Source organism: Clarias gariepinus, chromosome 28 (assembly GCF_024256425.1).
Source record: "Clarias gariepinus isolate MV-2021 ecotype Netherlands chromosome 28, CGAR_prim_01v2, whole genome shotgun sequence".
NCBI classification, from domain to species: Eukaryota; Metazoa; Chordata; class Actinopteri; order Siluriformes; family Clariidae; genus Clarias; species Clarias gariepinus.
In genome coordinates this window covers 715678-729232 of record NC_071127.1, presented here as the reverse complement: position 1 = coordinate 729232, position 13555 = coordinate 715678, and the positions used below count along the sequence as shown (strand labels likewise).

At 37.7% G+C, this 13555-nt stretch overlaps 1 protein-coding gene across 1 annotated transcript; it reads right to left on the bottom strand.

The window, feature by feature from the left end:
* LOC128516084 (protein shisa-8) lies at positions 1 to 12713 on the bottom strand. The gene is made up of 3 exons (XM_053490378.1): positions 12205 to 12713; positions 3819 to 3943; positions 1 to 509 (listed from the first exon to the last, which is right to left on the bottom strand). The coding sequence occupies exons 1-3, from the start codon at positions 12711 to 12713 to the stop codon at positions 43 to 45; spliced, it is 1101 nt and encodes a 366-aa protein (XP_053346353.1). The 3' UTR covers positions 1 to 42.
* Between the last annotated feature and the right edge of the window lie 842 nt (positions 12714 to 13555).

The following is a 13555-nucleotide window of genomic DNA, read 5'->3' as shown; positions in this document are numbered from 1 at the left end:
TTTTCCTTATCTTCCATATTTCTTTTCTCTCTTTCACGTTGTTCACACTGTCACTTCAGTCTTGCTGTTTGTGTGAAGTCCCTTGTGTTTGGGAATAACCTGAGGGGAACGGCCATATCCGATTGGCTGATAGAACAGCTCTGGCAGGGTCTCTGTTCTAAACTGGTGCTTGTTTAAATAGGTGTGTCCTTGGTTGTTAGACTGGGACACTGATGGCTGTGGTTGGTTAGTGAGAGACACATGATGTTGAGCAGGACTCTTACTGGATTCCCAGGATTGAAAGGCTGGGATGGAGGTCTGTGGATGGGTGTTGGTTCTGGAGATCTTAGACTTGGGGATTTGGGAGGGTATTATTGTGTTAGTAACAGGAATGTGGATCTCTGGTGGAAGGAGGAATGGCTTTTCTTTGGAGTGGAAAGCAATGGATTGGAAAGTTGTATTTGATGATTGCCGGTATGTCTGGTAGAGCAGTGGAAAACTCCTATAGTATTCTCTGGCTGTTGTATCTTCTGTAAGTAAAGGGGATTACAAGGGATTAGACTGATCAGGCACTTTGTTTGTGACTTGTTTCTCAATAAAATTATTTTGCAAGATTACAAACATCATTTGTTAAAATCATATTGATGTCACAAAGATAAGGTTTATGACGTTCTGTGCTCAGAGTAACAAGAGCAAATTATGGGCAAAGGGAACGGAAAGGAAAGTTATAAAATGACTGATTTTTACATTAAAATATACAGTAGATTAAAAAAATGTGCACTTGTTTGGGCATTTGTTCTCAGTAAGTGTTGTATGATGATCAGGGTGGTGGTTGTATATTTACCTTTTTATTTTCTTGTAATTATTTTCCTAAAGGTTGATGAGAACCTCAGAAGGTCTGTATTGAGTATGCTATCCCTTCTGCTCTCAGCCTGAGCTTGTGCTTTTCCTCTTATCCTCCCTTACCCTTAAGCTGGTATTTCCATTTTGAAAGTGAGCTAATAAATCCTTTCTGAAGTTATGATTCTAGTGGTTAAAAGCTGATCTAAAATTCTTAAAACATGCAAAAAGCATTAGGGTCTGAAGATCCACATTCATCTCCCAGAACCTGACTCATTTTTGCCAATCTCTTAACAGACAGAGTCTACAAGCACTGGCCATTTGGTGGGAATACGTTCCGAATGCCAGAATATCCGAGCATCACCCACACCTTCATGCATTCCTTTATATCTAAGGTTTTTTTTTTCCTTAGGCATTATAGTATACAGTAGTGTGTCTTTAAAAAATAACATATCATGAAAAAGTAAATTTTCTGTTGGAATTTAATTGAAAAATTAAATATGGCAAGCCTTTTTTGTTTCAAGTTTGATCATTACTTTTTACAGCTCATGAAAAAAAGCATCTGCAAATATTAAAAGAATGCAACAAAAAACAACAAACCTTATCTATAGATCTATTAATATAGCTACACAGGTGTATTTTTCATAGGCCAAATCAAAATTTCACTCTTTTCTGATGGTTTTACGAAATGTTCTTAAATTTTTATTTTCTTTTTACTTGCATATCTATTTTGATTACCTAAGTGCTTTCTTGGCATTGGTTATTTGTATTTAGTGACACCAACATCATTCCACAAAAAGATCAAGAGCACAGAGGGGTGTAAAGACAAAAACAATGTGTTTACTATGAGCACAGTGACTGTAAAAGGAAAGGTAAATTTGAATGAATAATTTTATTAGTTTTATGTACTTTTATGGTAATAAATATATTTAACATAATCACAGCATATGACATGGCCAAAATCTACAGACCACATTGGGTGGGAATTAAGAGGCTTAGAAGATAATGTGTCCCAATGTCTCCCACCTTTTTCCAATTTGGTCCCCTCCACAATCACTTCTGTAATAATTCTGATATATAATTGTTAATAATAGTTAACTATAAATACTTTTTCCTCAGTAGAGAGACCATTTCCAACAACAACTGCCCAACACAACGTTTTTACCTGCTGGAACATGGCGAGTGGAAATTTGCCAGGTCGACAATAGCAAACGCATGTTTGAGATGTTCCAGTACTGTATATTTTGATGCATGCCATACAAAAAGGCCCTGTATTCCTGCTAACATACCAATATCATGATGTTACACAGTTATTTGTTTGCGCATTTCTTCACAACACATAAGAAGAAAAAACATCTTGCACTTGTAGGCCATGGACAATCAAGCTTCTGCGCACTCACATCTTTTTATTCTACTTGTTTACAATCATACTGCTGTCGTATTATATTCCTGTACTATATTTTTATACTTTTATCACCACTCACCCTTATGCCTAAATCCCCTCAAAATAAAACTGGAACTTGAAATTGTACAGTACACATTAAAAATCACTATAATACACAATTCTAATACACAATTAATACACCAAGACAACCACTGTTCAACCATCTGACCCCTGCATGACCGGATGGCATTTCCATTATTTTTCAGACAAAATTTGAGGATATTCTGTTTAAATAAGACTTTACTGAAATCCCTAATTAATAACCTGTTCAGGGGTCTGTTTAAAAAAACAGTGTGAGCATTTACATTGTGCCTAGTTTCTCAAACCTACAGTGTGTGGAGTGAGCTTACAGCCTCATGCCATTTGGGAGGGCTGATTAGAGTTCACCACCAATAGCAATCACACAGTGTCTGCCAGCCTGGATAGGGCGATCTGCTAAATGCTGTGTGTGTGTGTGTGTGTGTGTGTGTGTGTGTGCGTGTGTGTGTGTATGTGTGTGCGTGCGTGTGTGTGTGTATGTGTGTGTGTGTGTGTGTGTATGTGTGTGTGTGTGTGTGTGTATGTGTGTGTGTGTGTGTGTGTGTGTGTGTGTGTGTGTGTGTCGTCCAGCCAGCCCTACTGTGAGTTCTCGGTAGGTTTTGGATTCAGTTAATTATATTTGAATTAGCCCAACACATCAGCAAGCCACTTCCTCTAAATCAACATGAGGAATCTCATATCCTGAATTAATTGGTTTAAAATTAATTGTGGAATAAAGGTCAAAAGGTGAGAGTGGTATTAATATTCTCATATTAATTTACACATAATTTCTCATGTTATTCACAATCCATATTTAACTCCCACTATCCACTATTTATATAACTTTACCCTATATAGCACTTTTAACAATAGACATTGTCTTAAAGCAGCTACACAATATTAAAAGTAGAAGATTATTGAAATGCGTCGGAAAGGTAAAATGTGTATAGAGCATAATGATCCATCCTTGATGAGCAAGCCAAGGGTGACGGCGACAGTGGCAAGGAAAAACTCCCTGAGATGGTAATAGGAAGAAACCTTGAGAGGAACCAGACTCAACAGGGAACCCATCCTCATCTGGGTGATAACAGACTTTCTATACTTCTAAACTTAATTGTCCTAAATTTAGTCTGAATATTGAAAATAGTTTATATTTGTTACATATTGTGAGGGATCACCCCTAGAGGGCATTGTGCACCTGCTAGTTTGTATGTATGTTTTCTGTAGCTTTTTTTGTTTTTGGACTCAGTTTCCCAGAAGTGGCCAGGGGCTCTCTGGGGCCCCCACATGAGATTTTGCTACATAGCTCATACACACTTGCATGTATGCATGTCCTGGCCTCAACTCAACAGCAAGACTTTTTTTGGGGGGTTGTTTTCAAAAACGCAACCGATTGGATATTGATATACTCCTCCTAGGGAATTTATACGATTGCCACCAAACCGGGCCAAAATGATCTAAAGATTGGGAAGGCGAAATTGTAGAGGGATTTTTGACAACCATTCTGCAGGAGATTTGAGTGTTGAGTTTTGCTCACCGTTAGTAGTCCTCATGAGGTGTCCAGGGATTCCATTAGATCTGACTGGATGATGTCCTACCCCTCTGACTATGCACTCTGCCTCACCTGGCAGCTTCAGACGCTGTGGAGGCTCCGTGAGGGTTCTAGAGAAAATTAAGAATGTTACTATTAGGAATGTACACTTCAATGACATTAGCTTGAAACTTAAAAGTGTCAAGAAAGCAGTAAAACTGTTATTATTATTATTATTATTATTATTATTATTATCTTCTGTAAAAGAAAAACAAAGTTTCTGTCATTTAGTGAGTGAAGAATATGCCCAAACCAGAAGATCAAGAAAAACACCAAAAATTTATTAAATGGGTCATGGTTGCCCTTGGCTCATTAATGCACGTGAGGAGAGAAGGCTACCCCATCTGTTACGATTTTACAGAAGAGCTGCTGTAGCACAAACTGCTGAAAAGTTCATTCTAGCTCTGACAGAAAGGAGTCAGAACATGATGTATTGTAGTTTGTTGCATATGGGGCTACGTAGCTGCAGACTGGTCAGAGTGGCCCTGCACACGACTTCATGGCAGAAAGGCTTCCTAATGGCAGTGACCTCTTTTAGCAGAATAACACACACTAACACACTGCACACATTGTTGGTGTTGAGTCAGCTTCCAAAATCTCTAGATCTCAATCTGATCAATTAGGATGTGCTGGACTAATGTCCAATATATGGAAGTCTCTCCTTACAACCTAAAGTGCATAAATGGTCTGTTACTGATATTTGATGTCAGATACCACAGCACACCTTCAGTGGTTGTGTTTAGTTCAGGTCTCCTTTTGATCTTACTTACTTACTTATTTACTTTGATCTTACTAAATTTATCCACTTAATTAGTGTGTTTGAATCTTACTGACTTTGCCGTCTGGTGTGTGTGTGTTGGCTTTTTTTTTCTTTTTTTTACTCTTCTTTAGTTTCTGGTGGCCATTCTCTCACCATCTCCATGGAAACCTACACGCATCATTTCTTGAACAAACCATCTTTCACCTCTTTCTAAAACAGCCCACAATTCTCACTAATGACAAGCAAGTATATGTTTCAGTCCCTGATTGTAAAATAAAAGAAGAAGGCTACCAATGTAATACTAGTTTAACATGATATACCCAATAATTATGTGTTTAGTCATTTTCATACTGAAATTAAACATTACACTTTCAAGCTTACTCAGTAAAATACCTGGGAACCTGGGGTGAGGAGAGGCATACACTAGCAGTCAAAAGTTTGGAAACACCTAATGTTATTTTGTTTGCTGATTTTGTTTTCCTACACTGTAAAACAATACTGAAGGCGTTTATTATCCAAAACACACAATAATCTCCTCTGAACAGTTGATATTGAGATGTATATCTGCTCCTTCTGCTCTGTAAAGCTTCATAACGGCTCTAATCTGAGGTGCTGGTTGTTAATTGGTGATTTCTGAGGCTGGTGACTCTAAATGAACTTCTCCTCTGCAGCAGAGCTCAGGTTTGGTCTTGTTCTCCTGGGATGGTTTTCATAAAAGCCAGTTTCATGTAGAAAAACAAAATAAAAACTTTCTTCCAACCTTTGGAATGGTTTGTCCAAACCTTTGACTGGTACTGTACATGTGATGAAAAATTCTCAAATTAAATGCCTAAAAAAAGAAGTTTTTAACTCTACATTCATAAGAAAATGTGTATATTGGTTGCATACATTAAAAGGTATCTTCTCTAAAGACTCTGGCTGCTGAATTCTGGAACTTGTTTATGCACATAGTAGAACATCCAGACAGTCAGGCGTTAAAATAATTCAGCCTAGAGGTAACAAAAGCCTGAACTAGTTTCTTTGTGTTACATAATGACATTATGTTATAGCAATAGTGTTATTTTCCCACTTTCCAGAGTTTGAGTACAGTTCGACCTACAGTATACACACAGTAGGGTGTTAATTCAACACTAGACATGTTTGCTGTGTACAAATATTTTTAAGATAAATAAAGGCTATTCTGTGAATATATACATAAATATAAGACTTGATCAGGAAGAGAGACATGCAGCTCAGTAGCATGCATTTTCAGTCTAACATTCTAGTCTATCTAGGATACAAATCCATAGTACCAAAAGCCCTTCTGCACTTCTGGGTGTGTTAAAGCAGACATCAACATTTTTTAAGTGGCATGATATACAGATTTAGCACTGCTAAGAGCCTTTCTGTAGCTTAGAATTATTTCTGTTGTTGCAATTTAGCGTATTATCAGTTTAGTAAAAATTAAAAAAATGAGATAGTGATCTAATGTAAATTCATAACTTGTAGAACTGTGTGTTGGATTATTCCTTACTAAAGCAAGAGAGTAGGGTATACTAACCTAGACACACACCAAATATTAGTGGGTTTTGAAGAATATCACGCTTACTCACTCATCGTCTATACCACTTTATCCTGTATACAGAATCATGGGGGCCTGGACCCAATCCCAGGAGACTTAGGGATAGACTGGGTGAGACACACTTCCTGTGATGTAGCTTTCTGTTTTCGTATTCTTACAACAAAAGTTCCTTGTTTATTTGTATCAACATTTAAATTATAACTAGTTTCATCTTCCAATATTACTGGATTTTTGCCTTTTCTTGTTTTTTTTTTTTTTTTTTTGCTTTTTCAGAGAACGTGCATATCTCTTCATCTAAGTACAAGCGGAATCCATCTCTAAACAATCAAAACTCAGGTACGCTATCATATCTAGTATTCAGCGTATTCTTCCTCCGTCGTTAGTGGTAATTTTACCTGTTATAAGTGTGTGTTAGTGAGCACTCTGACGGAAAAGATATCAGCGTTAGAGGAGCACATCCAGACTTTAGAGAGGGTTAGAGAGTATGAGAGCAGTGTTATTCCTGTAGTGTAAAGTCTAGGTGCCACAGGCTGAGATAACCAGCCCCTGGCATTAGAGGCATACTCATTTAGCCAAGGTTAACGCTAAGGCTAGCCCACCGGAGCACACCTCTTCTGCGCTTCACGTGTCCAACAGGTTTGCTCTCCTCAGTGATGCACCCGCTGAGAAACCTGAAAGAGCTCTGGTTATAGGAGACTCTATAATGAGACACGTGAAATTAGCTAGACCTTTAGGGGCGCCAGCGGCAGTGGTTAGGTGTATCCCGGGAGCCAGAGCACCGGACATAGCAGGTAATCTTAGGGCTCTAGGACAGCACAGGTTCTCCAAGATAGTGGTACATGCTGGAGCTAATGATATACGCCTTCGTCAGTAAGGAGTAAGCAAGAATTTTTTTCAGATGTGTTTTGTCCAATGGAGTATTATCTGGTCCCATCCCAATGCGATTTGGCAAACAAAACTTACAGCAGGTTATGGTCGCTGAACCGCTGGATGTCCAGGTGGTGCTCCAAAAATAATATCTGCTTTATAGACAATTGAAAAACCTTTGAGGGCAAAGCTGGCCTGTTAGGGCGGGACGGTGTCCATCCCACTCGGGAAGGTGCTGCTCTCATTTCTTGCAGTATAGCACATAGTCTCAGAAGAGGCCTAGTTAATCGGTGACAATCCAGAGCCCAGGCCAGGGAGCAGACAGACAGGCTAACCCAACCGTCTGCTAGCTGCATAGAGTCGTCACTCAGGGTTCACTCTATTGAGACTGTGTCTGTTCCCCGAGCTAAAATCAAATTTAGAAAGACTCAGAAAGTCTGTTTTAGTAATTTAATTAGCATAAAGACCACAAACTTGGATCAGACTGAATGCGCAGCCGGCACCTCTGATCTGAAGCTAGGACTGTTAAATATTAGATCTCTCGCATCTAAAGCAGTTATAGTTAATGAAATTATCACAGATCAGGAGTTTGATATACTCTGTTTAACAGAAACCTGGATTAAACAGGACGAGTATGTAGCTCTAAATGAAGCTAGTCCTCCTGGATACAGCTACATACACCAGCCTCGGTTAACTGGTAGAGGAGGAGGCGTCGCAGTTATTCACAATGATAATTTGACTATTGTACAAAAACACGGACACAAATTTAATTCATTTGAAATTCTTTATAGTAACATAAGTGTATTTAACTATATTAAGTCAGCTCAGTCGATCCCAATAATTGTCATTTACAGACCTCCAGGGCCGTACTCTGAATTTCTTAGTGAATTTGCAGATTTCCTCTCAAACCTAGTCGTTTCTGTAGACAAAGTGTTAATTGCTGGAGATTTTAATATTCATTTTGAAAACCCAGAAGACCCTCTGAGAACTGCATTTATGTCTATACTGGACTCGGTAGGAGTAAATCAGTGTGTAGTAGGACCCACTCATAAAGCAGGTCACACTTTAGATTTAATAATATTATTTGGATTAAGTATAAGAAATTTATTCACAATACCACTATCTGAAGTTATCTCAGACCACTATCTTGTCTCAATTCAAGTGTGTCACAACAATAATAATGTACACACAGCGCCGCGCTACCGTATGAAACGTACATTCACATCAACTACCAAACAGAGTTTTATCAGTAATCTCCCAGAGTTCCCAACTTCGATTAGATCACCGTCTGACCCCACAGAACTCGATCAGGCGACTGAATATTTAGAGTTAGGCATAAAATTGAGGTTTTGAAACCGAACAATGTAATTGATGCAGATGTTAATCTAGCCATGTCAGACCAGAACCTAGAATACTTTACTCCCCTTGAAGAGAATGAACTAATTTCACTCATCTCTTCTTCAAATTCATCAACATGTATATTAGATCCTGTACCGACACATTTTCTTAAACAGATAGTACCAGCAATCCCAAATCCTTTAAATTAACACTCATTAAACCACTAATTAAGAAACCTGACCTTGACCCTTGTCAGCTGTCCAATTACCGGCCGAATTTAATTCACTTGAACTGCAATCTTGCACATTATCTTGCCCATAACTGGACTCGGTTCTACACTTCACTACATCACATTTCTATTATATTTCATTTTACTATATATATATATATATTATTATTATTCTACTATTTTATTTAGATTTTTATTATTCTGATTGCTGTATATTATGTAAATGTAAAAGATTTTTGTAGTTTCCCTATGTTTTGTAATAGCAAAAAACAGCAGTCGTATTAGCTGTGTATGACTGTGTATGTGACGAACAAAATGTAAAATCATAGGATTTTTTTCAGAAATTTAATTGTGCAAAATAATATTTATGCAATATAATCAGAGGCTCTTAATTCCTTATTCGATCGCAATATAAACTAAAATATATAGTCTTACATCTGTGAAAATGTTTCAGAAGATTTTTTGACAGATTTGTTTTAATAAATATTATTGCAGCATCATCAAGGATTCCACTAACACTAATAGCGTAAATATTACTTAACAAGGTTCTAAAGTGTCCCAATAATACATTTAAACTATTTATTTATAGAGATGTACCTGTTTAACATGGAAAGTTTCAGGGCTGTCACTGAACCTTTACCCTGGCAAAGAGCCATATAAGATGTTTGTATAATATTTATTAGGGCACTCCTATGGATTTGACTGACATACTGTACAGTACGCGCTAAATTACAGACGGTAAAAGTGAGTGGGTCCAATATCACTGGCCTTAAAAAGTGGGTGGGTCCTGTCCCACCCACATGCATTAGTTTAAATGCTGCACGGTCTTTTTTTTAAATGCTAGCCTAATGCCTTTTCTAAGCTTGAGCTTTCTGCCACACTATCAAACATGACAAAGATTTTCCCTGAGATGAGCATCAGGATCGAGTCTCTGTGGATAGCAGGACACCTTTTCTCTGATATCAGGACATTCTTGACACAGTTAGCCGCTCATGTCTAGTATTTGTTTCGTATAAATTTAAATATTTTACATTAATCTGAAATCGAATAAAATGTCATTTTTATGTGTATAGTGCTGCACTCAAGTGCATTGAAGAAATGCTGCACGAGGATGATGAGTGGTCTGCTAAACTGATTCAAAACGAGCTTCAGATCTGACTGCAATTAAAATGATCAATTCGCACCATTAGAGGGTCAATAAAGAAACTTGGATGGACTTATAGCAAAGCCCGGTAAGCATAATAATTTTAACAACTATACAGTACATTATATTTCAGATTTAACACATGTATCTCTATATTTACTTGTGCGTGTGTTTTTGTTTGTTTGTTTAGCACAGACCCTCTGATTCGGGACACCAACAAGGCCCTGCGTCAAACCCTAATGCAGCAGTGGATGGCTGCCAAAGAGACCTTTGACGATGTAATCTTTGCTGATGAAACAACTGTGGCTTTAATATAATGTACAGCACATTTTCCCTAACGAGATACAGTAGCTGAATAGTTGATCAATATGACTGAATGAGTGTACTGCTGAGGTGGGGATCAACTGGGTGAGAACACCAGCTGAGTATGTTTCTTACGCCCTGTGTTCTGTTATTTTAGATTAACTTGTTTATGAAATGCTGACATGACAATTTCCTCTAACTTGTATTCCTTACATGCAGGTCTCCTGATCTCAACCCGATAGAGATGGTTTGGCACGCGCTGAAGGAGTTCGTCAGACATGAGGCTAAGCCACGGAACAAAGATGAGCTTCTTTAGGCCATTGTGACGTTCTGGGGAGATCGCTTGGACAAAATTGCGTGCAATAAATATATTGATCATCTTCAGAAGGTTTTGCCAGCGCAACGGGGGTGGGTGCTATCGGGATGTAAAAATGTAATTTGTTAAAAAGGTTTGATTATTTATTAAATAGAATTATGATCATAACAGCCTAGTGTATGTCATTCTCATAATAACGCAAAACACAGACGCTGCAAAATGACATCGACGTCTGCTGATGCAGTAGCACGTCATGAAAATGTTTGAATTTGATGGTCACTTATCAGTTTCACTAATTTCAGTTAATAAATCTGCTACAAATTTAAAGAACACAAGGTATGACATGCATAGTGTAGCTTTTCTAATTACACGTGATAAAATCTAAAGGCTCACTATGATAACGCTTATGTTGCTTAAATTCAATCCTAATAAGATTTAATTCAATTTAAATTTCTTAAATTAACTTTAAATTTGACTGTAATTTTAGTACTGTGATTCACACTTAGCGGTAAAAGCCAGCAAACGCACAAACCCAAATGCAGTCGCTGTGAGATGGGGCAGTAAAAGTAGAATACCGCTTGTCTACCATCTGTATGACTAACAGTACAGAACATGCAAAGCTCATGCTTAAGGTCACAAACTGTCTACACATGTACACTGTTAATCTATGAATCTACATTTTACGATTTGCTATTAAATGTCAATACTTGTCAAGACCTGCTAAGGTTTCTCATTTGTTAACAGTCAACTGGAAGCCTGGGTTTTGAATACCCGTGACTAAAGAAACTAGAATCTACGGGACACTTCTGTAATAAATGTCCCTAATGTAGTGTAATATCTATTAGGGCTTACGTCTTAGTAGTTTAGTGTGCGGGCTGGGATTTAAACATGAATTAAATATCTGTTAAGGTGTTTATTTAGTAGTTTATTATGCAGGGTGGGATTAAGCTGTGGATTTGCACCATTTAGTAGTTTATTGTGCAGATTTAGATGTAGCCATTTCAGTGAATTTTCTCCCTTTATGAGTTTTTTTTAGTGCTCTACTAGTGAAAGATTAAAGCTTTACACATCAACATTAAACAAGGATGACTTAGCATTAATAGCTGTGTATAATGTGTATTTAATTGATACATTAGACACATTAATTCAAATTCAAATTCTATTTGTCACATACGCAGTCATACACAGTACGATATGCAGTGAAATGCTCATACGACCGCCGGTGACCTTAAAAAAATAATAAAAGCTTATACATAAGAAAATAAATATGAATAAAAGAAATACGTTAGGAACAAAAATTGACTAGTAAAATATGCTGTACAAAAAATATACTGTAATAAAAGAAATATGTTAGAAAATAAGATTAACTAGTGAAATGAGAACAAAATATCAATATAACAGATATAGAAATATAGAAATAGAAATTTGTCAAAACAGAAATTTAGAAGTATGGAAGTTTAAAATGGCTCTGGTGTGCAAATATGCATAAAACATGACTTATTTAAAGTGATTACAGGTAAATCAATGTTTTATTTAGTATACCTGGTTCTGCACCATGAACAATGTTATCTAGATCTATTTTTACCTGACTACTTTTATCTTTAGTTTGAGAATTTTACACAATTTAATCCTTAACAATGCAAACAGCCAACTCACACACACACACACAAACACAGACAGACACACACAAACCTACTAATGTTGATGAACGTAAGAAATCTCTTAAATGCATACTGCCAAACTGTATGCATGCATAAAACGCAAGCACATACTCTCTCTTTCTCTGTCACACACACACACACACACACACACACCTGGTGTTGCTGGTATCTCCAGTTCCTCCCCGCCTCCTTTCCAGACCAAGTTTGGTAAAGATTCCTCCAAGCATTATGATGGCAACCACACCGCAGATCACGTACACAATCATGTGTGACTGGTCAGGCTTGGGCAAATTGATAGTGTTAGCATTGGCATTGACATTAGCATTGCTGGCATCATTGCCACCGGCAGGTTTTCCTGTATTGGCCCAGGCAGGTGTGTCATAATTAGAGCAACTAGTTTGTTCCAGACTGTGACCCTTGAACTGGCAGCAGAAGCGATAATAGCATGAGCCACAGCAGAACAGGTACAGCCCAGAACTGCAGTTAAAGGGTGGATCCCACTGTCCCATCACATCATAATAACCCCAACAACGACTGCCTAAAGTCTCCACGACATCCTCTTCTGTTGCCACAGTCACCTCTGTCTGATTGGCTGAATTGGAAGAGGATGCGATGGATAGGAGCAGGATGAGTGGTAAAATAACACAGAATGTCTTCTTCATTTTCTCAGAAAAAAAAACTCACCCACATTAGGGCAAGCTTAACAAAGACAGCAAGTGACGGAAACCCCAAAAGAGTAGGTCAAAGGTCTCAATCACAGCAGAAAAAGAATTGTCTTTTGATTCATTACATGATGAAGCAGTAAAGTCAAAAACAGGTTGACTAGGAAATACAACACCCACAACACAAGTGTGGGGAGAGAAAAAAGAACAGCACACCGGAGCTCCTCCAGATGAGTGGAGACTCATGGCCAATGGTCAACCCTAGGGAGAGAGAGAGAAACAGAAACGTTAGTATGAGGAATGATGAAGAAACTCTGGCCCAGATATAGACCTGCCTCTCAATCCTTGCTCAGAATTCTGGGTCTAATATGTAAACCTATACTTTTTGTTGTTGTTGTTGTTTTGTAAATCTTTCCCCTGTTAAAACGCAGATAGTTTTGTTACATAATGTAATCTTAAACATACTTTTTAACCAGAAAGGAAGTATGAAGAGACCATAAAATAATACACAACTAAATCTCATCAAAACGGTTCTTCACAGTTTTATTGATTTTTTAAGACCTTTTAGATGACCTTTATGACAACCTTAGGATGACCTTTAGGATTTTTATGGCGTAGAGGTTTAATAAAGAAAGGGAGGGCAACGCTGCTTGTACATGAGACATCGTTCCATTTGTTTATTTATTTAAATTATTTATTATTTTTATCCAGTGTCTTCTGGTGCCAGTCCCAAGTCTGGATAAAAGCAAAGGGTTGTGTCAGGAAGGGCATCCGACATAAAACATTTGCCAAATCAATGATGCGAATTACAAATATAATTCCCATACCGGATCGGTCGCGGC

Excerpts from the sequence above, each read along its gene's own strand:
- LOC128516084 (XM_053490378.1), bottom strand. The coding sequence starts at position 12,713 with ATGAAGAAGACATTCTGTGTTATTTTACCACTCATCCTGCTCCTATCC. Across the intron at positions 3,944-12,204 it reads GGAGATACCAGCAACACCAG|AACCCTCACGGAGCCTCCAC; the intron begins GTGTGTGTGTGT and ends AATTTTCTCTAG. Across the intron at positions 510-3,818 it reads CCTCATGAGGACTACTAACG|AAGATACAACAGCCAGAGAA; the intron begins GTGAGCAAAACT and ends CTTTACTTACAG.